The 23,973-nt window shown below is 43.5% G+C and overlaps 3 protein-coding genes across 8 annotated transcripts; all 3 read right to left on the bottom strand.

Annotated features, from left to right (window-relative positions):
* Positions 1 to 573: 573 nt before the first annotated feature.
* rpl10a (ribosomal protein L10a) lies at positions 574 to 6,142 on the bottom strand. Its single transcript, XM_088640308.1, has 6 exons — positions 6,017 to 6,142; positions 5,037 to 5,108; positions 4,235 to 4,315; positions 3,679 to 3,827; positions 1,160 to 1,332; positions 574 to 784 (listed from the first exon to the last, which is right to left on the bottom strand). Exons 1-6 carry the CDS (start codon positions 6,019 to 6,021, stop codon positions 614 to 616), a joined length of 651 nt encoding a protein of 216 aa, XP_088496434.1. The 5' UTR covers positions 6,022 to 6,142; the 3' UTR covers positions 574 to 613.
* A 220-nt stretch (positions 6,143 to 6,362) lies between these two features.
* fance (FA complementation group E) lies at positions 6,363 to 13,384 on the bottom strand. 2 transcript variants are annotated; one of them, XR_015940148.1, is made up of 11 exons: positions 12,623 to 13,165; positions 11,040 to 11,724; positions 10,290 to 10,334; positions 10,108 to 10,167; positions 9,450 to 9,593; positions 8,998 to 9,121; positions 8,332 to 8,407; positions 8,120 to 8,186; positions 7,249 to 7,374; positions 6,582 to 6,847; positions 6,363 to 6,442 (listed from the first exon to the last, which is right to left on the bottom strand). XR_015940148.1 is itself a non-coding variant. In XM_088640307.1 (11 exons), exons 2-11 carry the CDS (start codon positions 12,820 to 12,822, stop codon positions 6,743 to 6,745), a joined length of 1,632 nt encoding a protein of 543 aa, XP_088496433.1. In that variant the 5' UTR covers positions 12,823 to 12,875; positions 13,172 to 13,384; the 3' UTR covers positions 6,363 to 6,742. The 2 variants fall into 2 exon arrangements, 1 of the variants encoding a protein (XP_088496433.1); XM_088640307.1 differs by adding an exon at positions 13,172 to 13,384 and having other exon boundaries at positions 6,363 to 6,847; positions 12,623 to 12,875.
* A 1,185-nt stretch (positions 13,385 to 14,569) lies between these two features.
* mkrn4 (makorin, ring finger protein, 4) lies at positions 14,570 to 22,420 on the bottom strand. Of its 5 annotated transcripts, none has more exons than XM_088640304.1 (8): positions 22,288 to 22,420; positions 20,179 to 20,307; positions 17,407 to 17,690; positions 17,101 to 17,243; positions 16,740 to 16,981; positions 16,503 to 16,613; positions 16,276 to 16,408; positions 14,570 to 15,762 (listed from the first exon to the last, which is right to left on the bottom strand). In XM_088640304.1, the coding sequence occupies exons 1-8, from the start codon at positions 22,347 to 22,349 to the stop codon at positions 15,613 to 15,615; spliced, it is 1,254 nt and encodes a 417-aa protein (XP_088496430.1). In that variant the 5' UTR covers positions 22,350 to 22,420; the 3' UTR covers positions 14,570 to 15,612. The 5 variants fall into 5 exon arrangements, with proteins under 5 accessions (XP_088496430.1, XP_088496432.1, XP_088496428.1 ...); XM_088640306.1 differs by lacking the exon at positions 22,288 to 22,420 and adding an exon at positions 21,606 to 21,782 and having other exon boundaries at positions 17,101 to 17,216; XM_088640302.1 differs by lacking the exon at positions 22,288 to 22,420 and adding an exon at positions 21,606 to 21,775.
* Positions 22,421 to 23,973: the final 1,553 nt, after the last annotated feature.

The raw sequence follows: 23,973 nt of genomic DNA, 5'->3' as shown, positions 1-23,973 counted from the left end.
GCTTGGTTTCCCAATACACCAATCACATCTCAGCTTTGAGCCTTTTTTAATGCTTGGCAAACACCAATTCATCTCCCCACTCCTGCCAAGCGTCATGTTCATTCATCAACATAAACCTTACCTCTCCACATCTGCCACACCAGCACCATGTTAAATACATATTTTACACTGAGTGATTGTAATACACACATTCAAGTACCCAAACACAGCTCAGATTCTTTATCAGACCCTTTTCCATCTTTTAGGAATCTTGCTTTCTGATAAAGCCATTTTCACAGGACTCTTGTTATATCAAGTGCTCATGACAGACCTCTCCACTCCAAGGTTTGCCATTTAAAGCTTCTAATTGTCTGCTGCAGTTCAAATAAAGAAAACCCACCCACTTCAATGAGGATCAGTTAATAACACTCTAAAGTACTCAGTGTACAAAGTGATGATTAGGATCAGGCACATGAACAGTGTGCTCTATTTAGAATTAATACTACTGCAATAATTATGTGCTGAATCACACCTTAGGTGGAACCTTCACCAAAAACAATTGCTCATGGAATAAACAGACAGAGAGCAGAAGGCTTCTTTCCCGAAGATTTATTTGTACAAAAAGGGATGCTGTCTAGTAGAGGCGCTGGGGCTTGCCCATGGTGCTCTTGATGTAGAGCGCGCGCACGTTCTGCCAGTTCTTCTTCAGCAGCGACACCAAGAAGTTGATGGCCAGGTGGATGTTGTAGACCAGCTCTTCTTCGGTCATCTTGACATGACCCACGGCAACAGCCAGACACAGCACCTGGAGAGGAAAAGCCATTACTGGAGAAGGGCAGGCAGCACCCACTCACCGCCCAAACACCCCCAATTTTACCCCTAGTCGCCAGTTCAGAATTTTTAGCCAGTTCAGAGGTTCGTGAGTCTGAAGAGTTTAGCCTGAGCAAAACCATTCCACACAACCTTTCACTTGGCTGGTTTGAGATTGGGAGCTACAGTTTAAGATGCTTTACACATGAACTAGCATAAATTACTTCATCCTGATCATGTACTATTTATGTCTATATGTTAACCAAAAGCACCGCACGCACTATGGTGTCATTTTTCCAAACGGCACAATCTGAAAAGACTGCGAGAATGCATCAATTACTTAATGTCTAGAAAAACTAGTAGCCCTTACCTTCTTCATCTGGAACTTGATGGTGGATTTGACCTCATCCACCTTGGTGTTCAGATTCTCGTTGTGGGTGAGCAGGGAGGGGAACTTGCCAGCCTTGTTCAGCCCCGGCCCCAGGATTCGGGGAATCTGCTTGATCAGGGACTCGGAAGCCAGGAAAGCATCGTACTTCTTAGCTGTGTTGGGAGGGGACAGGGGATACTGAGTTAATCTGCAGCAAGTGAACAACACTTTGAACTCAAAGACAAGAAAAGACTGAGAACTGCCATAATCTTAGGCAGAACAATGTATAATGAAGTGGATTTCACAGCTTTACACACATTGCCTTTAAGTTAAAACCCATGGAGCTTTTGCAGAAGGACTTATCTCAGAAGACATAAAAGCCTCCTCTACGTATGAGACCTCTTGCAGATGTCAGGTAATTATATAGCACAGTGGTTCTCAAACTGTGGTACGCGTACCAGCAGTGGTACGCAGAGCGCTGCCAGCTGGTACGCCATATGATCTATAGAACTTTGTTGTGTGCGCTGAAAAATTGGGACGGTTTTCACATTTTCTATTTTAATATGTGTCGAATACGCAGCCTACGTACTGCGATACAGTGTGCGCTAATACTTCAGTGGACACAAGAGATTACTCTGTAATTCTATACCACTCTATAGGAATGCGTGCTACGGACGAAGTGACCAATTGTATTTTAAAAAAAACTATCTCCAGCAAATAGGGAGGTAGGAGAATGTGCGTGATTTTGGAACAATGCCAATGTTGTAAACACAGGAATGCATAGAAATCCGTGCTACTAACACTTGTAATCTTGTGAGCACAGGAAAGCGTGATAGATAACAGAAAAATATTTAAGAACTGTTCTAAGTTAATTTGAGAAAAATACACCGAGCATCTCTGCGTTTCGCTCCCATGCGCACTAAATAAAAACTTAAAATAAATACGGAAATAAAAACGGAAACGGGGAAAAATGCAAGCTTGCGGATTGCTAAAGCAGGTAAGCTCCACACTATTTTTGAAGAACCTTATTTACTGTTGGCAAAAGAGCTGACACGTATTATGTGTGGAGAAAAGGCTGCTAAACAGCTCGACCTGCTGCCCCCCTGAAAGACACGGTCATTCATAGAATTATTAAATTATATCAAAAGTACCCTGATAGAGCGCATTAAGATGAGCAGATGTTTTTCACTGCAATTAGCCGAGTCTATAGTCAATTGGCTAATTCACTCGTTTACGTTAGAAACGAGTTTGAGGGTACGTCCCGTGAGGACTTTCTGTTATGTAAGCCGCTACCAACAGGAACTACAGGAGAGCACATATTTCAGCTTCTGAATTAATTTTTCGAAGAGAATGGCATCGACTGGATAAAATGTGTCGGAGTTTGTACAGATGGTGCTAGAGCAATGACAAGCCGACATGGCGGTGTAGTTGCACAAATTAAAGAGGTTGCTCCAGAAATTAATGGACGCATTGCAACATTCACCACGAGAGCTTTGACATCAAGAAAATGCCTGACGATTTAAAATCTGTTAGACTCTGTTGTGAATTGTATCAAGGCTCAAAAAATTAATTCACATCTGCTTTGCTCGACTAAACAGGCTCACCCCTCTCACTGAAATTGTGCTTTATTATTTTTATTAGTTGTTGTTACTGTTTTTTTCTGTAAAACGCTTTGAGAAGCCACATTTAAAGGCACTAATAATAATTAATAATAATTGCTTACACTTATATAGCGCTTTTCTGGACACTCCACTCAAAGCGCTTTACAGGTAACGGGGACTCCCCTCCACCACCACCAATGTGCAGCATCCACCTGGATGATGCGACGGCAGCCATAGTGCGCCAGAACGCTCACCACACATCAGCTATCAGTGGGGAGGAGAGCAGAGTAATGTAGCCAATTCATAGAAGGGGATTATTAGGAGGCCATGATTGGTAAGGGCCAATTGGAAATTTGGCCAGGACACCGGGGTTACACCCCTACTCTTTTCGAGAAGCACCCTGGGATTTTTAATGACCACAGAGAGTCAGGACCTCGGTTTTACGTCTCATCCGAAGGACGGCGCCCGTTTACAGTATAGTGTCCCCATCACTATACTGGGGCATTAGGACCCACATGGACCACAGGGTGAGCGCCCCCTGCTGGCCCCACTAACACCTCTTCCAGCAGCAACCTTAGTTTTTCCCAGGAGGTCTCCCATCCAGGTACTGACCAGGCTCACACCTGCTTAGCTTCAGTGGGTTGCCAGTTGTGAGTTGCAGGGTGATATGGCTGCTGTATCAAAGTTTATTATTATAATATTTATTATATGTATGTGTGAGTGTGTGCACGCACACTCATGTTGGTCATTGAGAATTTCTGGGGTTCCTATGAGATGAAGACTTGTAGGTGGTACTTGGATGCTTTGTTTGGATTAGGGGTGGTACTTGGTCCAAAAAGTTTGAGAACCACTGATATAGCACATGAGTCCTTTTAGCCTTGAAGAGCAGCACTGCTCTGTCACAGTCTGCCCACTCACCCAGTTTCTTGACCATCTTCTTGTTCTTGTTGAGCTTCTTCAGAGCCTCGATGTCCATGTGGGGGAACTCTGCAGCCTTGGCCTCATCGCAGTGCTGCTGGTCTCCCAGGACGCAGACGGAGAACTTGGGCCGGGGTGTGGTCTTCAGCCTATGAAGCACAGAAAAGGATCACACTTCCTGTTAACACCCACGAGAATGGGAGATCCCCACCTCACCCCCTCTCCCTTCCCATCCCACCCAGGTGGGCAAAGCCAAAACAGAAACGCCTTACCCCAGATACAGCTGGCTTCTCGTCACAACTCATCCACCAGCAACACCATTTCATTTACAAAATGGCCGGCGGGGGGGATCGGCTGAGATTGCCTTCCCCCCTCGCCTCCCCTCACATTTTAAGACCCAGGGTGGGGGTCCGTCCGACACCTCCCAGCCCAGAGCAGGAGGGGGACAAGTCGGACTACCCAGGACTCTTCAGCGCCGCCCGCGGCCCCCGTTGCTGTCCAGCAGGCCGAGGGAGCAGGCAGGCTGAAGGCCAGGTGGAACAGGAAAGGGCCGAACCTGACGGTGCCAGAGAAACGCTTGTCCTTCTGAGGGTCATAGTTCTTCAAGCTGATCTGGAGCTCCACCGTTTCCAAGAACCTTCAGACAGAGAAATCACCTGTTACCACACAGAAGAATCACACCGCAGTTCTTCCCAAACCCCTTTACAAGTTACACCTCCTGAACTGACCTACGCCATTGTCATTACACTACCACTAGGGCCAGTGCCCAGCAGGCTTTATAGAGCTTTTTAAAAACAAACACTTCAATTGTCCATTTACATAAATTAGTTCAACTGGGCAACTGAGGGCTCCAGTAGGGGGGAAAAAAACAGAAACCATCTGTCTCCCTAAGGCCTGAAGCTGTGCTCCCCAGTTATACAGTATATAAACAGGCTGCAATAAATTACATTAACAAAGTCATTAAAATAATCGGAAGAACATACTAAAGAGAAAAGGGCAAACTTCGAGTTCTTTTCAAAAGAAACTTTTAATTCATAACTGGACAGCTTTAAAATGAATATAGGATTATACGAGTTAAGACTATAGGTCTTAATTCTTAATAACAGATCAAAATAGTTAACCCTTGGAGAAACACTGAACTCAAAGATCACCTACTACATGAGTGTCTTAAATATCTTCCTTTAGGACAGACTGAATTCCTAACATTCATGTTAGAAGTGCCCTCAATTGCAATGCCCTCGCCCCAAACCAGTCCCAGGTCCCTGTGGGTATAAGAGCAGCACCCGACTCGGAGCCAGGAACAGCGGGGAGGGTGGCATCTGCCGGCCAAGAGGAGCGTGAGAGGGAAGGATTCTTACTTGCGCCTCTTCTGCTTGGAGCCCAGCTGGACCTCGCGCACAGCCTCGTACAGCGTGTCCCTGGAAACCTTGCTGTGGGAAGAACAACACTCAGGTCAGCCCCACACACACCCCACTCTCATTCCGATGACAGCAAGGCTACACGGACACGACCTTCTTCCACAGGAGGTGACATGCCAGCCAGTATCCTAGTCTCACTGCACTGGAACCAGGACATCAGCTGCAAGATCACACCAGGGGGATATTTCAACTTCTCTGTCCAAGGATTCACCCTATACTACACTCTCAGGTCAGCCTCGGTTCGTTCACACCAACGGCAAGACCATGGCCTCTGACGAAGTGGCTCATTAGCATACTAGATTTAAGAAAAACCCTGCGGCCAATACTCGGTGCATTAACAAAATAAAAATAAAAAAACACCCACACTGTCTGGGTCGGGAGTTTAGCTTAAACAATGTGCTTTGCAGTGCCGTGGGCCCATGGGCCATCTGTAGAGAGCCGAGAGCTTATGAAGGTCCTCGTAGTAGGGCATAAAAACGAGATAGTGCACTTTAACTCTTCGGGTTTATGATATCAAGTCGGCGTGTAGTACACAATTTCACTGTACCGTGTACTATGGCGGTCAAAAACCATAAAGGTGTTCAGGCCGCCACCATCCCAAACACACGTTCTAAAGTTTAAAATATTGCATCCAACATACTGGCCAGTCTTCCATACAACCATCCACTGGGTATTTTCACCATTTTAACGCGTATCTAGATGTGGATTACAGCAGATTTAATTCAAACTGCAGGCCGCATCGTACAATGCCAAGAGATTGCTGATGACGCCTTGCTCCTCTTAAGCAAGTTTTTAAAAGCAACTAGGACGGTTCTGCCGAACAAGAGAAGAGTGCTACTACTTTTAATCTATAAATATTCCTATTATGTAAAAAACGATCACAGTTCCCAAAAGCTGCATAAAAAATATTTTTTACTCACCTCATTTTGACTACACGTCTATCTCCGCACTGAGCTGGAAAAGGAAGGACCCACCGTCACTTCCGTTATAAGTACCGAGACACACGCGAGGCCCGTAAGCTAAGCCCGGAAGTGGAGTTCGCTAGCGGCCATATTGGTGGTGGCACAAGTAATTCAAAACACACACCGCCTTTCAAAATCTCACACTTCACACTCGGCACAACGACAAATTGGCTAACATTTAACCATTTGCAACTTGAAGCAAAAACCAACGATGTGTTTAATAAAGAAAATAGTACAATATTACTTTGTCATCCGGAAATCTTTCCTAGATAATTCCACAAACACAACAAATAAAATCAAAACATTTTAATACACAATTTTACCTTTATTTTTTACAGGTTACAAAATGAAAAAGTGCTCTTCTGAAAACCGCAATAAACCCTGCTTGCTGTCCTCAGGCTCCACTGCAGTTGTCCAGTCCTTGTTCAGTTCTTATTTCTTGAATAAGCAGAGAGGATCCACTCTGACAGCACACTGATGCACTACAGTATGTTGGCTGGAGTGGTTTAGAGCTGTGGTAAACTTCACTTCTGATGAGAAAGCTGTAAGTTGCATATTAACACAACCTTGTCATCGATTTAAACAAATGCCTCGAGTCCTGTTTCATATCTCCGTAAGAAACACACTTATCAACGGAGGTGCCCAGGGATCTTGTCAATGAAGAAAGGGCTAAGTGCAATGGAGTCACCCCGGGCTGATCCGCTTGAGAGCAGCCTGCAAAGACTTCTTCAGAAAGGTCTCGTTCAGCGCCAGGCAGTGCGCCAGCGTGCTCTTGTGTGTCACAGCTACCTACAAAGACATATAAATGTGTTAAAACGACAACAGCTATAGAACACAAAGAAAGAGCCAATTTGAGTGGTCTTGTGACAATATAATAGATCTACAAACATAACAGTAATTAAACTTACAGTCACATTTCAAGATCAGATATGCCATTATTTAAAAACAAAAGCAAAATGAGAAGGAGCAATTAGATTTATTAGCTATAATAAGGATATATTGTATTTCCAGAGCTCATGTTCATACAGTAGATGGTATTTTTCTCTGATATATTTGTAACTAAAAACAAATGGTTAGTTTTAAGTTATGCGTATACTATTACAGAAAATTGGCTGCACTGTGTTGCACTGCCTTTAACACATTTTACAGCTTCCTCTTTCCCTTTGTGATTATGTGTGCTGTGCACTCACATGGCTCTGGTACTTTGTCAGGAAAGCCAGCATCATCTTGGCAAATTTCATGGACTTGCTGAAGAGGGCAGCCTGCTGATTCAGCTTCTCAATGAATCGGTCAAACATCTCTCCACTCAGCTCCATCTACATGGCAACAAAGACCAATACTCAACTCATGCAACAGATACACTATGTGTGTGCTCGCGCGCGTTCACAAAGCTGTCTTATTGCACCAGCCCTTGGCCGTAGAGAAATAACAGAACAGAAAAAAGTGTGAAGACAAGAGGAAGCCATTTAGCACAATTGGTTAAGTCGCTAATTGTCCCAAGAATCTTATCCTACCACTTCATGTTCATTAGTCCCACAACCCTCTGGGTGAAGAAATGCATATTATTCTTGCTATTAAATGCAATTCCAATTTAAGTGGTAAAGTTCAGACTTTAAAAACAGACACCACCTAATGGATTAAGTAAATATATTTTTAATTTAAAAATATATTTATATATATATTTATAATATATTTATTTTTAATTTTAAAAAAAACTAGGCAGCTGTCTAATGCTCATGACACTTTGAAGTCCCTTTTATAAAAAAAACATTATTTTAGCTATTGACAACCTGTTTTGTCAACCTGACAAGCTGTTTTGTATTGGAGGAAATTCAATTTTAGAGCCCATCTACCACGTCTTTTGCTGTCCCTTTGGTGAAACATTTTTTGTCCTTTTTCAATCTGGTTCTTTTTCTCTCTAGAGAAATTTAATTTTTTAAACTTTGTGAGAAAACAGGAATCTAGACTTCTATTCCTATACATCACCACAGTTGTTAAGCAATAAATGAGAGAGCAGAAGGTGAAAAATGCCCAGGGCAAAGTGGACTGTCCTCTCCTCACCTTGGTTTCCAGTAAGGCATGGATGACCAAGAGCACATCTTCACTCCAGGGCACAGTGAGTGTTTGCCTGGGCACACAAAACCCTGCATAAGACATTCATGTGCATTCCGACAACAACACTGCACGCCTGCAGTGTTCACACTTACATGAACCCCTGCAATCGACACATTACAGAGCAAATCAAAATACACAACTCTGACTGGCACACTTACTCAAAGACCAGGACTTGATACTGCTGCTCCAGGCTGTCCTCTAGCAGTCTGCACAACAGCTCCATCTGAGCACTTCCTTCATTAGCATGAAACACAAGCAACAGCAGCAAAAGATGTCACCTGCTAGGAGGATACTGCGGCTCTAGAGGCAGTGCAAGAAGACATATTTCTGACCTGATGGGAATGTCACACTGAGAACAGCTAAGGAGAACTTAATCATTGTTACCTAAAACACGGATAACACGGACATGTGATATAGGTATTCAAAAAGCAGGAATGGTATTGATTACATCAACTCGGCGGACTCCTTCATGATCAGAAGCAATAATCTTGGGGATTGTAACACAGTTAGACAGAAGTTCATCTTTACAAAGACGATGGCGGCAGTCTGTAACCAGCTGCCAAATCATATGGTTGAAGCTGACTCTGTGTGATCCGTGAATGCCCACTTCTTGTTTGGAGAGAAACTGAAAGCTCTAAAGAACAGAACTAATATTTTTAGAGACTAGCTTCTGTAGGGTAATGGATAAGATTCTTATGAAGCCCGATCTAAAGGTTTTGGTTTAAATGTATTGACTACAAGCTACAGTAAAATCTTAGTTTTAACAGAAGAACACCCCCGAGCAGTGGAGAATAAGCATTCCTGCAGGAAAGGGTCTTACATACCAGCCTGCTCTGCCTGTAGGAGCGGGCCAATCAGAGCACAGCAGGAAGGCCGGGGATAGCGGCTGCAGAAGGATGTCACTGCGGTCACGAGAAAGCGTGAGGCGGGCTCTGATAAGGACAGGATCTGTGAAGGTCAGGAGGTAAACCTGAAACAGTTTGCAACAGATAGGACAGCTATCTTTCACTGAGCCCCTTTCAGAATATGGCCACATTCTTTCATTACCATGATCTCCGATGCATCTTGGGTTATTAAGGCAAAATTTCTGCAGTTAATGAACTACCATTAATCTTCCAGCGAGCAACATTTTGTTTTTCAGGGTTATCCCGAAACACACCACTAAATATGCAGGACCTTGGCCGTTAGAAGACTTCTTATAAGCCCTCTGCCTGTGTCTAGCTGCTCTCCCAATGACCAATCAGACTGTGTGCCAGTGACCCGGCGTGGGGCGTACCCTGCTGAGGAACAAGTGCCTGGCCAGGGTGGCAGCGGTGCTGTAGCTGAGGTCCGGGGACAGCTCCAGCAGGCGGGTACAGAACTGAGGCAGGACTTGCTCAGGCACCTCTGACAAATGCAGTTCTCTGCAAAGCAGCTCCACCTGCAGTGAGGGAAGACACCAGATCCATGTCTGATCACTGTACCAAGCAAGGACCCTAAATACAGGAACACAAAGTAACCACCTGGACTCCAGTCTGGTGTAGTGATGCAATATTCTTCATGGGAGATTGTCATCTGCAGCCCCCAAGACTTACACATCAGTGTGATTAAAGATTGCCATTTTTATTTTGGAAATTAGCTTTGATGCAGGGCTAATCGGGCTAATCCTGCATTTTCAGGGGTCAAAGGATCAACCTGGATTGTCATTGTTTTCACTAATTTTATCATAAGACAACTAGCATTATTAAAAATAATTACTTGGTTGCATGTGTATAGCAGTTTCCATCCAAAATAAGTCTGCCCTGCTAAGCTTCTGAGATCTCACAGGATCAGGCTGTAATGCTGCTGCCTAGAATCAGACCTCTGGTAGAATGAGTGGTGGTATTCTGTACCTCCTAAGGAAGTGCTTTTGACTGCAATCTCCCCAGAGCTTTCAGTGACACACTCTCACTCACCTCCCCTGGATTACAGGCGTTCAGCACCTGCAGGGCAGTAGGGGAGTCCAGCTCACACCTCTGGGGACAAAAACAAACACACACCTCCCTCAGGACTTTCTAACAGCGAGACCTTTTCACATGAGAAAATAGAAACAGTTTTGTTGCATAGGTTTGCAAACAAAGACAAATTCTATACTCACTTCTGTCTCAATTTCCAACAGCTCTTTAATGCTTGGAACAAAAGCCTGAAAACAAGAACACAGCATCAGAACTAAGCACACAAGGAGATCAAACAGACAAAGTTAGTCTTGAACACAGAATAACACATAGGGAGCTGATCCAAATATTTGAAATCCTCAAAGATGCAAACAAAGTCAATGCAGCAGACTTCTTTCGAACAAACAATGAGAAATCTAGCAGACAACACAAGTAGAAACTATGTGGCAATGCACTTAAAACCAGGTACAGGAGTCACTCCTTTACCCAAAGGGGAAGATACCCAGCCATGTTGTGTTGTTAAAGGTGATACCATGCCTTCCTTCAAGAAATGTCTGGATGAGACCCTTATATTAGTTATCTATTAACTACCGGTTGGGCCAGATCCTGTTGTTTGGAACCTTTCTTATAAAATCTGGAGAAAAAATATTCTGAAAATGAGGTCATTCATCTCCACATAATGAGGAGTGTTCCTCGTCCTCCGTGTGTGCTCTGTCCAGGGTGCACAGTGGGCACATTGGTATAAACTTTGGGAGTACCCACAGGAAACGAGTATCTTCCTGTTTTTCTGTTATTCTAAAAAGAGATATTCTCAGTTCATGTTTCTATTCTCTTTCTATTCTAATTCAGTGTTTGGGGAAATAATTTGTTCACAAAAAAAGCACTGGATTCCAGTCCTCAAAGGCCAAAGGCTTGAGATTTGGCAGGGGTGTGAGATCAAGCCTGGCTCTTACCCGGAGGTGGCTGGGCAGCACCACAGCACTGGCATCCTCTGGGCCTGTGGAGTCAGGACTGCGGGCCAGCTCCACAGCAGCGCCTGCACGACCTGGTTCTGCATCATGTGGCACGAAAGCTTCACCCATGCCAGGCTTCTCAGTCAGAGCCGAGCCATCCTCTGAGCTGTGCCCTCTTGGCTGTTCACAAGGCTCCTGTGCCTCTGGGCAGACTAGCCTCAGTTTCTTGCTCTGGCTGCCACTCTCTTCGCAATCCGAGCTCCCTTGACTCAGCCCTGCACTCTCGCTCTTTCTCTTTTTCTGATTCTCTGGGTGCAGGGTCTCCATCCCAGCGCTTGGGGGCTGTCTCACCGCCTTCCCCCTGAACCATGCAGGCCACTGCTCTGCAGCTGCCCCGCTGGTGTCCCCAGAGCTACCCCCTGCCAGCCTCTTACACAGCAGAGTCAGCCCCTCCTGGCACTCGGAGGAGAGGTGGACGGACATGGCCGCGTGGGGGTCCTCCAACTGCTGGACCCGGCGGAGGTGGCTGAGCAGCGCCTGAACCCAGGGGTCAGTGCTGGGCTCCTGGCTGAGGCAGTGTAGCAATCGCAGCAGGCATGGTCTAGGCAGCACAGTGTGGGTGAGGAGGAGGAAGGACAGGAGATTGCGCTGGAAGAGAACAGGAAACAGGCACACCAGCGGCTTCCTGGGACGAGGAGGATAAAGAAAACAGAGGTCAGAGTTGAAAATCTGGCAGGACTCCAGATTAGGGGAATCCCCTGCCCTTACTATTACATGATTATTACAAATTACTCTTAAGCCTGAAAGCACTGCTCTGTTTGGGAATTTTTAGCAACTTTTATTAAAATTAAACTCGTGTGAATCCTGTATTTCTTTTCAAGCCAGAAAATACATTTCAGAGGTCCTCTGCTTCCTTATAGGATATCAGGACCTTCTGTAAAATGTTTGAATTCTTGCATTTTCTGTTTCCATGCAGTATATATCTACATTGTTGATATTTGCTGAAAAGATGTAAGTAGTTCCAGGTTACAGGGCCTCCTCTGGTTTCAGCCCACTCTGATGAGTCCCAGACAAATCAAATATTAATGTGGAAATTAGTGATATATTCCAAGTGTGTTAACTATGTTCTGATCACGTTTTCTAGGCCAGGTGAGGCACAACCATGTACCTCAAGAGGCGAGTAGTCTGTTCTGGCTGCTTACATTAACCCTGATTCCAGCTTTCTAATTTGACTGACTGGAATACATTAACTACTCAATTCAGGCTTCTGAATTACAGTACATGTCAGGGGTGACCAACCCTGGTCCTGGACAGCCACAAGCCAGCAAAGTTTATGGATCACCATTAAATTATCAATTTCTACACACCTGGAACAATTTAATTTTGACTACTGCACAGGTGAGCTGCTCAAATGCAAAGTTCATCGATCTTTTGAAAAGAAAATAGCTGTCCAGAGCAGGCCATCCCTACTGGTGTAAACAACGATTTTTTTTAATACAATACACTCTTGTATATAAAAAAAAACACGTGCAAACTACCAAGAACAGTAACATAAGATTTATTTATATGTTTGAGATACTTACACTGCCAAGCAGTTTCCATCCAAATAAGCTTCGTCTTTGACCAGCGATTCCATCCAAGTGTGTAGCCCCTCTGTGTCAGAGCTCCGCTGGCGCTGGTACACCTGCATCGCCCGCCGGGCTCCGCAAAAGCCCAATGAAAGCGCCTGCAGGAGCAGCCGGGAGCGACCGTCAAAGCGCTTCAGCACACTTTCCAGGTCCATTGAGACCAAAGCTCACGGACACGTATATCTCCTCTTAGAAACTGAGCGTTTTTCTGAAAGTAGTACGAAAAATAACCATTAATGTCAATGACCAAACAGAATGACAACGTTATACTTAGCTAAGCAGCCTGCATGTTTATGTACAGTACAATGTTCTAACCAGGAATAAAGCGGTACTACTAATACAATCCGTCATCGAAATGTATTTCAAATAAACTTAGCTGTGGCACTTTATAGTCATTTAATATTCGTTTTCCGTAATAGCTTCTACACGGTCTTTAAATAAAACTGCTCCAGTGCGCTATATTTTAAATCCCTGTGCCATCCAGATATATTTGAAATATCGCACCTTCCCGGGTTCGTTCACTTTGACACGGAAATGACGTCAGTTACCATAGAGTCCGGAAAGAACCTCGCGTGTTTGCATACACTTAATATTTTGAGAATTTGTGGTATCTTCGAGGAAGATTTTCGTGCGCCGTCCTGGTCAATAATAATCCTATGGTTGACAGTTCTATAATCAATGCAAACTTGGTGATGTGACGATTATCTAGCTCCAAAAGCTATTAAACTACTCCCCAGCCCCTAATCTGGGGAGTAGTTTACTTGATTTACTTACAGTAGCTTGGAAAACAAAAATCAAGACATACGTTATGCAAGTTTCTCTTATTTGAATGTTTCTACCCGTTATTTAATTTTTAAAACAAATACAAAAACTTAAAAGCAGCCATTGATCTTGGGAAAAAAAACTAGTCACATTCCAAAATGTTAAAAGCTCAAAACAAAAGCATACCTAAACTAATTCCAAGTCAATGCAATGATTTACTGTAGATGGTTAAATGGGTATTAAGAAACAATATTAGCAAGAAAGTATTCTGCTGTCTGTATAAAGTAGCCCAACATTGAAAGGAAGAGTACACTTGCCTACAAGTACAGCAGAAAAACACTAAGAAACAGGAATCCAAAAAATATTGCAACAAAAAACTTTTGTAGTTCTAATAAACTAGGGTATGTTTAAGTGGTTTCAAAAATAAGAGATTAAACTTTTACATTAGATACAATACACCTATTACCAAGAGCTCTACTTGATAACCCATTTAGATATCCAGAAATCCTTTGCCAATATTCCCCAAAGTAACAGACCTGACTCAGGACCCTGGTCAAACAGAAACCTGCATTATCCACAAACCCAAGAATGGAATAACCCCTTGTGTTTTATGCCCAAAGCTTTTTATCAGCTTGTGAACAATACTGGCAAATTGCATTTGTAAACAGAGGGGAGTGGTAAACTCCAACATGGGCATTATAAAACAATAACAGATGAAGCCAATATGCTAAACTTAACATACTTAATCAAATTGATGGGTATAGTGATCCACAGTTTATAGCAGCATAAATAAAATCACACATAGGGTAGACATCCTCCAGAATGTATTTTATTCAATTCAGCAGTTAAAATAGAACAAAGCACAGAATACTGTGCTTAAATCTTAAGATTACCATGATTTCCAAAATCTCAGTCAATCTCGGAGGACCTCAGGTCACACTAAAGCCAAGATGGCCTAAATGTTCTCAGACAAAATAGCCATCATATGTACCTTTTATTAGATAAAGCACAAAGTTTCATAGACTTCCCATTTTATTAGTAAGCTGCAAGTCGCAGTTTAACCACAAACTGGAATCCAAGGTGAAGCCAGCTTCAGTAAATCATCAAGGAAGCCATAGAAGTAAAACAAAGACTCAGGAGTTGTGAAACATGTTTTATTCTTTTTTTTTGGTGAATACAATCATATAAAAAGTTATAAAAGTCTAGTAGACCCTCAATCTGTACAGTAAGCCTGCCACATTAACACTGCATTAAGTTAAAGACCTCAGAATGCCTGCCGATTCAGAACACTGCTTTCATACAGAGTGAGGGAGAGCTAGTGGAAACCGTATCGGACACTGAAGCTTAAACCAGCAGCATGGAAGAGGAAAAGGAACTGGAAAAGGGCAAGCTGAACAGCTTAAACTTCACCCGTCTAGGCAGAATTACATAAAAAAAACTATGCCCCACTCAATTAACTTTTAAAACTCACTTTCACACATTACACAGCTTCCTGAACAAAGACTTTACAATTTTCTCAGATGAGTCCAAACCAAAAAGAAAGGGGTGGGTGGGGGTTTTATCCAGTGCCAGGCTCAGCTCAATACTGCAGACAACTCTAGTGACTGTGTCATGACAAAGCACAGACAAGCATGCATTTTTTTTAAACAATGTGATAAAGCGATAGGATTAATAATTTGACATTTTTTCCCCAACATTTTGAACAAATTTAACTACAAGTCATCCAAATGTCACAGCAGCTTTGAGTAACGTAGCATCTCCTCCCTGTTGCCTCCAGGAGAATGTTAGTCCAGTTTACAAGAGTACACAGGGCGTAAACCTGCTACAAAAAAAACCCATATCCAAAGGCAGCCCATAGATTGCTACAGACTCCAGTAAGCCTTGGCAATTGAAAGATTGACAGAATAGCAATAAGGAGGCAAATAAAAATTGGACTAAAGTTAAAAAACAGGACTGTGAACATTAAAAAAAAATTGGAGTCATTCAGTTATGAAAATGGGAATCAAGACAGAAAGAAATTCAGCCAAGGTTACTTTTACATAGACGGCTACACCATCAGGTAGCTAAATAAAGAGACTTGAATTGCTACCATGAATGGAGCACATGACAGCCTTGGCTACTAGGCCTGGGATTTCATACTGCTCTGGGCCCCTGCAGGCACAATGGGGCTACTTCCTCCTGGCTCAGTAGAGGTCTGGACCATCCAGGAGTAGAGAGAAGTAGTCATCCAGAAACTCTTCATCCTCGTCATTGTCCAGTAGGGCCAGAGTAATGACGTACTGCAGGAGGTGCATACTGTCACTGTCCGCATCCTCCAGGTTCACCTGGTAGGGCTAAGAAAAAGCACTTGAAAGCTTTTTTTCCCCCAAGGGTGAATGGTCAACCAAAGGTTTTACATGAGGAGCATCTGGCTCATTCAGATTGTCTGGATGAATGCCCCATCAACCCAAGGATCTCCTATAGCCATTTCTTGAAAGAGCTCAAGCTCACAGCCTGGGCATGGCTGGTAACTAGATCTGAACTTGCAGCCTTTAGAGCAGGGGGTTTTAAAGTTTTATTAGCCCTACACCCCCACCAAAAAAAAAAGTATTTAATTCAAATTGTGCTTCTAGGTTAATGGAGTGCTATGTAAACATTACATCTAGAAAGCAACATTAGTGCTACTAACAGCACCAGGAACAAATCTGCACATTTGGCTAGAAGAACAAGATACAAAATTCTCTGGCTTGTTACAAAGCAAGTCAAAGATGTAATTAGAACCAACCCAATGGATGAAGTCAACTCGTTTGACACCAAAAGATCTACAACACGGCACACTGGACTTCAATACACCTGCTTTCAGGTACCTCCTGTACGCATACCGGAGTGGAGCGGCGCAGTCGGCGTGGCCTTTGTCCCCGGGGCAGCTCATGCAAGTAGATGCATTCCGATTTGAAGGGACAGCTTCCATGCCGCGTGAAAAAACCGCACCTTATTTTCCTACAACAAAAACCCATGATGCTAAGTAATACAGCCAACTCTCTGCATTGCTTGTTCACTACCAGGAATGTACTGTGAAATCCAAAGACCCTACCTGGATTTCTCCTTGAAACTGGAAATCAGAGTTTCCTTCTGCTCACCCTCTCTGACCCAGTACTTGTTGGGGATATAGAAAGTTGACTTTACCCTGCATTGAGGACAAGACCTGGAAGTGGACAAAATTAAATTCTTGGATAGGCATTTACCACTTTAAAATACCTGCCGTGTGGAGGAACCTAAGGGGTCTTAAAGCTTAACTGGGAGCATCATGCAGATTAAGGCAGTTTCTTACTTGACGACTTCATTCTGGAAGTCCTTGGTCTTCCTCCAGGTGACAATGCAGCCCAGACAAAAGGCATGACAACAGTTAGGCAGGATGCCGAAACGCCGCTCCTGGGGGGTGGGCTTCTCGTACACCTTGTCCATGCAGATCCCACAGGTCACGTCCTTACTCTGGTCATAGGCTTCTGCTGCCGACCTCTCTGCCTGTGCTCTGCTCTCTGAAGGTGCTGCACCCCTCTGACTTGCCACCTGCTGGACACAGTTCAAGCTTCATGTTAAGCTTTAAATGTTTGGAATACTAGAGCGCCCAGTTCTTCCAGTCACTGCCAAGCAACAGCATTTCAGGACTTTAAAATGAATTGACTGCATACCATCCCAGAAGCAGAGCCCCTGCTATCTTCTAGTGCAACGCCTGCGACAGCGAGTAAAGGCATAGAAGCCACATCGGATGTGGCCCCATCAATGGGCTGAGGGACATTATGGGATACTGCAAGACTGTTCTGCATCTGCAACTCTGCAAGATATGAAAATTCAGTTAGTTAAAAGATTTGTCTGTATACCCAAATAGGTACAAATGATTTGTAATGAAGGCCCAGTGGAGGGATTTCCATCCATGGGCCCATAACCCCATGCAAAACAGCAGGTTACAGCATGCCCGCAGCCGAGTGCGTACTCACTTTGCTCCTGCTCTGTGGGTGCCCCCTCGGCAGCGGCATGCTCCTCTTCCTCTTTGATCTCCACACTCAGCCGCTCGAAGTTGCGCTGCTGACTGGCAAAGCTTGCCACCAGGGGTTCGGACCCTCTGCGGTTCCTGGCATAGCTCCCCCGGGCCATGGAGATGGAGGGCTCGGAGCCACGGCGGTTCTGGAGCACACTGCCCTCCCAGATGGGCTGGAGAGCAGGTGCTGAACCCCGTCTGCTCCCAACAGCACCCCCATCAGGCTGAAGAACATGTTGATATCTAGCAAACACCAATTTGACTTTATATACACAATGGTCCTCACTGCCAAGTATCTGAGCACCTCCTATTGAAGTTATCCATTTGGGACAAAGCCAAGCTAAACCCAAGCTTCTTGACCCCTCTGGGTCTAATACACCGTCTTCACCCACATATCCCAAAGAATGAGCTGCTAATCACACCTCCACTACAAACAACCCAGTTAAACCCAACTCATCTGTCCAGTCTTCAACCTTGCACATCTTCCAGGGCAGAACTTTGAAAATGATGAGCAAGTTGGCTGAGCAGTTTCAGGGTGTTCATCTTCACATTGTGAAATATTCAGAAAGCTAGAAGAGCACGAACAAAATTTGCATTCCCCCCCCCTCATACCAGAAACTGCATACAAACACCACTACACCACAAAATCTTGTGCAAGAAAGCAAAGCTTGCAGAAATTACACAGTTTAAGTGTTATTGCACCTTAAAGTCTTGCTTAAAAAACTAGATTAAGAAAAAAGATCCCTCCACAGTAAAGGCATATAAAGCAACAAAAGTTTATTAAAGTATTGTCTGGCTCACTGAAACGTCAAATTATGTCCCAAAATAGTTTTAAAATACTATTTTAGAAGGACTCATACATGCTGACTAAAACTAGTCAGATCTGTTAAAGAGAGCTAAACCCTACTTTAAACTGTGAGCAATGGACATGAAAACACTGCTTCACAAACCGCCCAGATGTTAAACAGCAGAATTCAACTTCATTCACACTTGGCCAACTCCAGCAAGTGCTTCCACAACAGAAAGACCAGGCCTGGGTCACTGCAAAGTGCTGTTTAGAGGCTCTTACATAGAACATAAGGCAAATTTGAAGTACTGGAGTACTTGGTCTCAAACTAGCTCAGCCTAGGAGTTGGAGGCTTGATATTCTATACCAGTGGTTCTTGAGCTGTGGTACACGTGGAGCGCCGCCAGGCGGTACGCCATATGACCCCAGAACTCTGTGTGCACTGAAATTGGGACGGCTTTTCATATTTACTATTTTAATAAAATTAGTTTGTCAAATACACAGCCTACATACTATGATACAGCGCGCACTTATACTTGAGTGGACACAAGAGCTACAATGTAATTCTAAACCATTCTATAGGAATGTGTGCTACAAAATGCAATTGGTCAGTTCTTCTCCAGCAAATAGGGAGGTAAGAGAATGTGCGTGATTTTAGAACGATGCCAATGTTGTAAGCACAGGAACGCATACTACGAACACTGGAAATCTTGTGAGGACAGGAAAGCGTGAGACAACAGAAAAATATTTAAGAACTGTTCTAGGTTAACTAACTTCTGAGAAACTCCTGAAACGGAAACGGGGAAAAATACAAGCTTGCAGATTGCTAAAGCAGGTAAGCTCCACACTACTTGTGAAGAACTTTGTTTACCGCTGGGAAAAGAGCTGACGTGTATTATGAGTGGAGAAGAAGCTGCTGAACAGCTCAACCTGCTGCCCCCTCCGAAAGACAGTCACTCATAGAATTATCAATACAGCAGATGTCAAAAGTACGCTGATAGAGCGCGTTAAGATGAGCAGATGCTCCTCACGGCAATTAGGCGAGTCTATAAATATAATTGATTTGGCCAATTTGCTCATTTACATTCTATATGAGCTTGAGGGCATGTCCCATGAGGACTTTCTGTTCTGCAAGCCGCTACCAACAGGAACTACAGGAGAGCACATCTCAGCTTCTGAATTAATTTATCAAAGAGAATGGCATCGACCGGATAAAATGTGTTGGAGTTTGTACGGACAGTGCTAAAGCAATGACAAGCCGAAACAGCGGTGTAGTCGCACGAATTAGAGAGGTTGCTCCAGATATGAACTGCAGCATCCACTGCGAGGCCTTGGCCGTCAAGGAAATGCCAGACGATTTAAAATCCGTTAGACCCTGTTGTGAATTCATTGGTCAAGCCTTGATACAATTCACATCTGCTTTGCTCGACTAAACAGGCTCACACCTCTCACTGAAATGGTGCTTTTTTATTGTTTATTTTAATTGTTGTTCCTTTTGTCATTCTGTAAAGCGCTTTGAGAAGCCACCATATCACATAGCTAATTATTATAATATTCATTATATGTGTATGTGAGTGGGTGCGCGCACATGCTCATGTTGGTCGTTTCGATTTTCTGGGGGGCCCTAAGAGAAGATCACTTGTAGGTGGTACATAGATGCTTGGTTTGATCAGGGGTGGTACTTGGCCCAAAAAGTTTGAGAACTACTGTTCTATACTACTGCAGTCAGTTATAGTACAGATCCTATTGTAGCCATTTGACTATTAGGGGGTCATAAGGAAGAAACAGTGGGGAACATTTTTTGCTGTATTTGTCCACTCAGTCTCATTTTGATGAAGCAGGATAATGTTGAAATATGTAAAAAAAGCTTGTGTATTCACTTGAAATCAAGCAGCAACACTAAGACCTGCATGCTTTGATAAGCAACGCGACCATTGTCCATACCTGCACCTGTCACCAAACCAGCAGCCTCCTTTCTGAAAGTACTTGCAGATCTGTGTGGACTTCAGCACCGGCAACTCATGGGAAAAATGACAGTTGGAACCAAATCGACAACAACCATTGATGAACTGCCTAAAAAAAAAAGCCACAGTTAGTCAAAGCAACGCCTTTAAAAGCAGAACACATTGTAAAATGAAAGATAAGCAAGATCACATTATACCACATGAACTTAAGGGCAGAGCGGTGGCACTACATCTGCAGGTGTGGCTGGAAGGTTGCCAGTTCAAATCCCACAGCCGGCAGAGGAATCCTACTCTGTTGGGCACCTGAGCAAGGCCCTTAACCCCAGCTGCTCCAGGGGTACCGCAAGCTTCTCTCCCAGTCTGTGTGCCTCATGGAGAGCAAACTGGGGTATTCAAAAAATTGTGTATGACTAATAAAGTGATCTAACAACACTTTATTAAGCACCTTTTCAAACTGAAGGTCACTTTACATAGTGATGAAAATACAAAAAGTAGCCAAAAGGAAGATTTGCAGGATAAATAAAATCAGACACAGGCCTTATAAAAAAAAAAGTGAGGTTTTAAGACTAGATTTAAGAGGCAAATGTGCCTCTCCAGGAGTCAAAAGAAAATGAGCAGCAACAGAAAAAGCACGGTCATTAGACAACCGAGAGTCAACACTTCAGTCCTTAATCGATTTGAACGCAAAACACGTCTCCTCCTGGACTTGTCGGTAACCGATTTTTAACAACAACCGCTGCTCTAAAAGAGGAAGGTAAATAAAGCAAGCCTGTAACTTTGCTACAGTATCCTGTGCAGTTTGAAGTTTAGAGAAGCTTAGCCGTCAAACCAGGAAAATTAAGCCAGCAGAGGGCGCAAGAACTATCAGCAATTTTAGAGCTCCTCTTTAAACCTTGAAATATGAATCTTATTTTTCCAATGCCTTATCAGATCCAGTACAACGTTGAAAGTTACACTAATCACCCGTTCCAAATGACTCAAGATATAAACAGTTATTTTTATTTACACCCTAAATCATTAGGAAGCAAAAATGTTAAGAGACGTAATGTTAAGGAAGTAAATAAAAATAGGTTAATTCGAAGTTGAATTAGTTACACCTACACAAAATGGTTAAAGTTACAGGGAGGTGGGAGTGTTAATAGAAGCAATGCCTAAACCGCTAACATTTATCCTTAGTATTGGTAAGTCAGCGCACAAGTAAAAGGACAACTCCCTCGGGGTGTTGGAAAAAAACTCCAAAACAAAGTTGCAGGAGTGTCCCGACCCCCTTTGTACTACTAAACCGGATGTAAACAGGATCAGAACTCTGGAGTATGGCACTTTCCCAACCACCACATGAACTTGTAGTACTCAAAGTTGAGACGGCTACATACTCGAGAGGAAATCGACTTTCCACAAAATCCCTACCTGCAAGGCGCCCTGCCTGCCAGCGGAACCCGTTTGCCGTTTGCTCTGCAAGTAAAGCCAGTCCGCTCCATCTCAGCCAAGCCTCCCACCCCCAGAGTCGACGAGACGGTCGCCCGGGTGAAAACTGAAACCGCCCGCCCGGACTGCGCCGCTCGCCCAGGCCGGAGCGCGTCACCACGGCGCGGCGTCCAATCAGCACCAGCAGGGAACCCCGCAGTCGGCACCCCCCAAAACACCCAGCCTTAACCTCCCCGGAGTAGTGGAAAACGAGATTTGAGTTGTCAGATGCAGCAAACAATAAAAACGTGGAGTAAACCAATTTTTTCCCCCTCTGACAGAAGGGGAAGATGCGTATTGTGATTCCTTCGTCTGCAGGGGCGCTGGAATTTAAGGGGTTAGGTTTGTGTAGAAGGGACAGAGGCAAGTCTAGACAACCTGTCAAGAAAGCTGCAATATCCTTAAAGGCTATTTCGTGCTCAGGTGGCTTCTTAAAATCAAGTAGCAAGTGCTTTTTACCTCCTGAGGTTGTTAATCCTACTAGTATTGCGGTCAACTGTCAGTGCATGACAGTGACTATTTTAACTGTATAGATGAATAAGTGACACGGAAAATAAACTTTTTTTTAAGAAAGCGACCAACTTAATACAAAACAGATTGAGGTTTCCCAACTAACGAGCCCTACCTGCAAAGAACTACGCTGCTGGTACCCAGCCCTTGCGCTGTAAAGTCTGATCTGCTTTCCATCTTCCAAAAACACTCCGATAGCTATTACGCCCCTCTGAACAGGGTTTTATAGACACTGGGTGTCAATTTACAGCTAGACTGACCAATGGGCAAGGAAGAACCATAGGCATCTCTGAACCAATAAAAGGCTGGGTGTTTGGGAAGTACCAATAGGGATTTAAAATTTCAGAACTTATCCTGCCCCCCTTGTCTCAGCAAAACTGTCATTGGCCCCTGAGTGAGTGGGAGGGAATGAGAAACACGTGTCTGTAGGTATTTGAGGAAGACACCCAACATTTCACCGAATAGTGTATGAAATGTAAAGACAGGGCTGCAACAAAGTTTTATGTTTTTGTACATGATGGGCAAAGTACAATTATTGAATATTACATTATTATTCCCATTACAACAGTAGTTTCCAACCCTGGTTCATCACTATGACTTGTTTCACTTATGTTCTTGTTTCAACTGGGCTGTTAATCACCAGAGTTTACTAATCCTAGTTATGTGATTTTCAACAACTTTATGCAGTTCATTCTAAACTTGGTCCCTTTATTCATTTATTTTTTACTAAGAAGATCTTTGATTGAACAGGTGGGTGGGAGTGATTATATATTGAACACTCCCACAAAAATGTTATTTTCCCTTCTTAAATCTAACTACAAAAACAGTCAGAACTCATGGCAGATTCATATAAGTGTGCACCTGCCTGTTATTATATTTCATTTGCATTATTTGTTGCTACAACACTTGTATCTTCAGTTCATCCATACTGAGATATGATCATCAGTATATACATCATATACTGTATACATCAGTATAGACTAAAATCTAGACTAAAATCAATTTCCATTTAATACAATAATGCTATTAATATATTAGATATGAAGCGCAGCTGTTATATTAACTACCAGCATATTTAAAATAGTTGACAAATATAGGCATCTTCAAAAAACACAAGTGTATTGTTCACGTGGTACATATGCTGTATAAAACGTCTTTGTTGTCCCTATGTTGTCTAACACAAAAGTGACTTGATGTGGTTTTAACTTCCGATACCAATTCATCACAGCCAGTGAGCTAGTTCTGTTTCTATGCTCTTAATGCACAGCTCTAGTTTTATGCTATTAAGCAGGGACTAAACTGCTAAAATCAATCTCTTATGGGAAAGGCACTTATTCCTGATGAGGCTCGTGGCAACCTCGCCCAAAGTATATGGCACAAAACAGGGCTACTTCATCACAGCTTTGACAACTTTTAATTTGTGCAGACAGTGGTAGTGCTTCCAAATGTCATAAGATCTGTGAACTTGAAAACACAGATGGAGCAATCACTCAATCTTCAGCTTAGTATTTGTGCTCTGTACAGACTAAACCATAGAAATATATGGAGACGGGGAAGTCCATGATGGATGCTCTCTCACAGGAAGAGCAGCATCTTCAACATTCATTGCCTACAGTTTGGCACATCACATTCTGTTACCACATAAAAGCATACTGAGCTGGCATGCTCAAGGAGCTCATTAATGCAACTCATCACCATCATCACTCTTCTGTGCAAACTAAAGAGCTGCTTTGCATCGGACGGCACACTAGCAAACGCACTTGTGAACCCACTGGATTAGAATTACCTGGGTTTCAGATCC

This window comes from Lepisosteus platostomus, chromosome 7, assembly GCF_059453375.1.
Source record: "Lepisosteus platostomus isolate fLepPlt1 chromosome 7, fLepPlt1.hap1, whole genome shotgun sequence".
NCBI lineage: Eukaryota > Metazoa > Chordata > Actinopteri > Semionotiformes > Lepisosteidae > Lepisosteus > Lepisosteus platostomus.
Note: the sequence above shows the minus strand (reverse complement) of the source record. Positions and strands in the feature narration are given on the sequence as shown.

Excerpts from the sequence above, each read along its gene's own strand:
- rpl10a (XM_088640308.1), bottom strand. Across the intron at positions 4,316-5,036 it reads TCCAAGCAGAAGAGGCGCAA|GTTCTTGGAAACGGTGGAGC; the intron begins GTAAGAATCCTT and ends CTCTGTCTGAAG. Across the intron at positions 3,828-4,234 it reads CGTTTCTCTGGCACCGTCAG|GCTGAAGACCACACCCCGGC; the intron begins GTTCGGCCCTTT and ends TGTGCTTCATAG.
- fance (XM_088640307.1), bottom strand. The coding sequence starts at position 12,822 with ATGGACCTGGAAAGTGTGCTGAAGCGCTTTGACGGTCGCTCCCGGCTG. Across the intron at positions 8,187-8,331 it reads TATCAAGTCCTGGTCTTTGA|GCAAACACTCACTGTGCCCT; the intron begins GTAAGTGTGCCA and ends TTGTGTGCCCAG. Across the intron at positions 7,375-8,119 it reads ATGCCTTACTGGAAACCAAG|ATGGAGCTGAGTGGAGAGAT; the intron begins GTGAGGAGAGGA and ends GTTGCCATGTAG.
- mkrn4 (XM_088640302.1), bottom strand. The coding sequence starts at position 21,676 with ATGGAGCGGACTGGCTTTACTTGCAGAGCAAACGGCAAACGGGTTCCG. Across the intron at positions 20,308-21,605 it reads GCAGGCAGGGCGCCTTGCAG|GCAGTTCATCAATGGTTGTT; the intron begins GTAGGGATTTTG and ends TTTTTTTTTTAG. Across the intron at positions 16,614-16,739 it reads TTCCAGAATGAAGTCGTCAA|GTCTTGTCCTCAATGCAGGG; the intron begins GTAAGAAACTGC and ends GTCCACTTCCAG.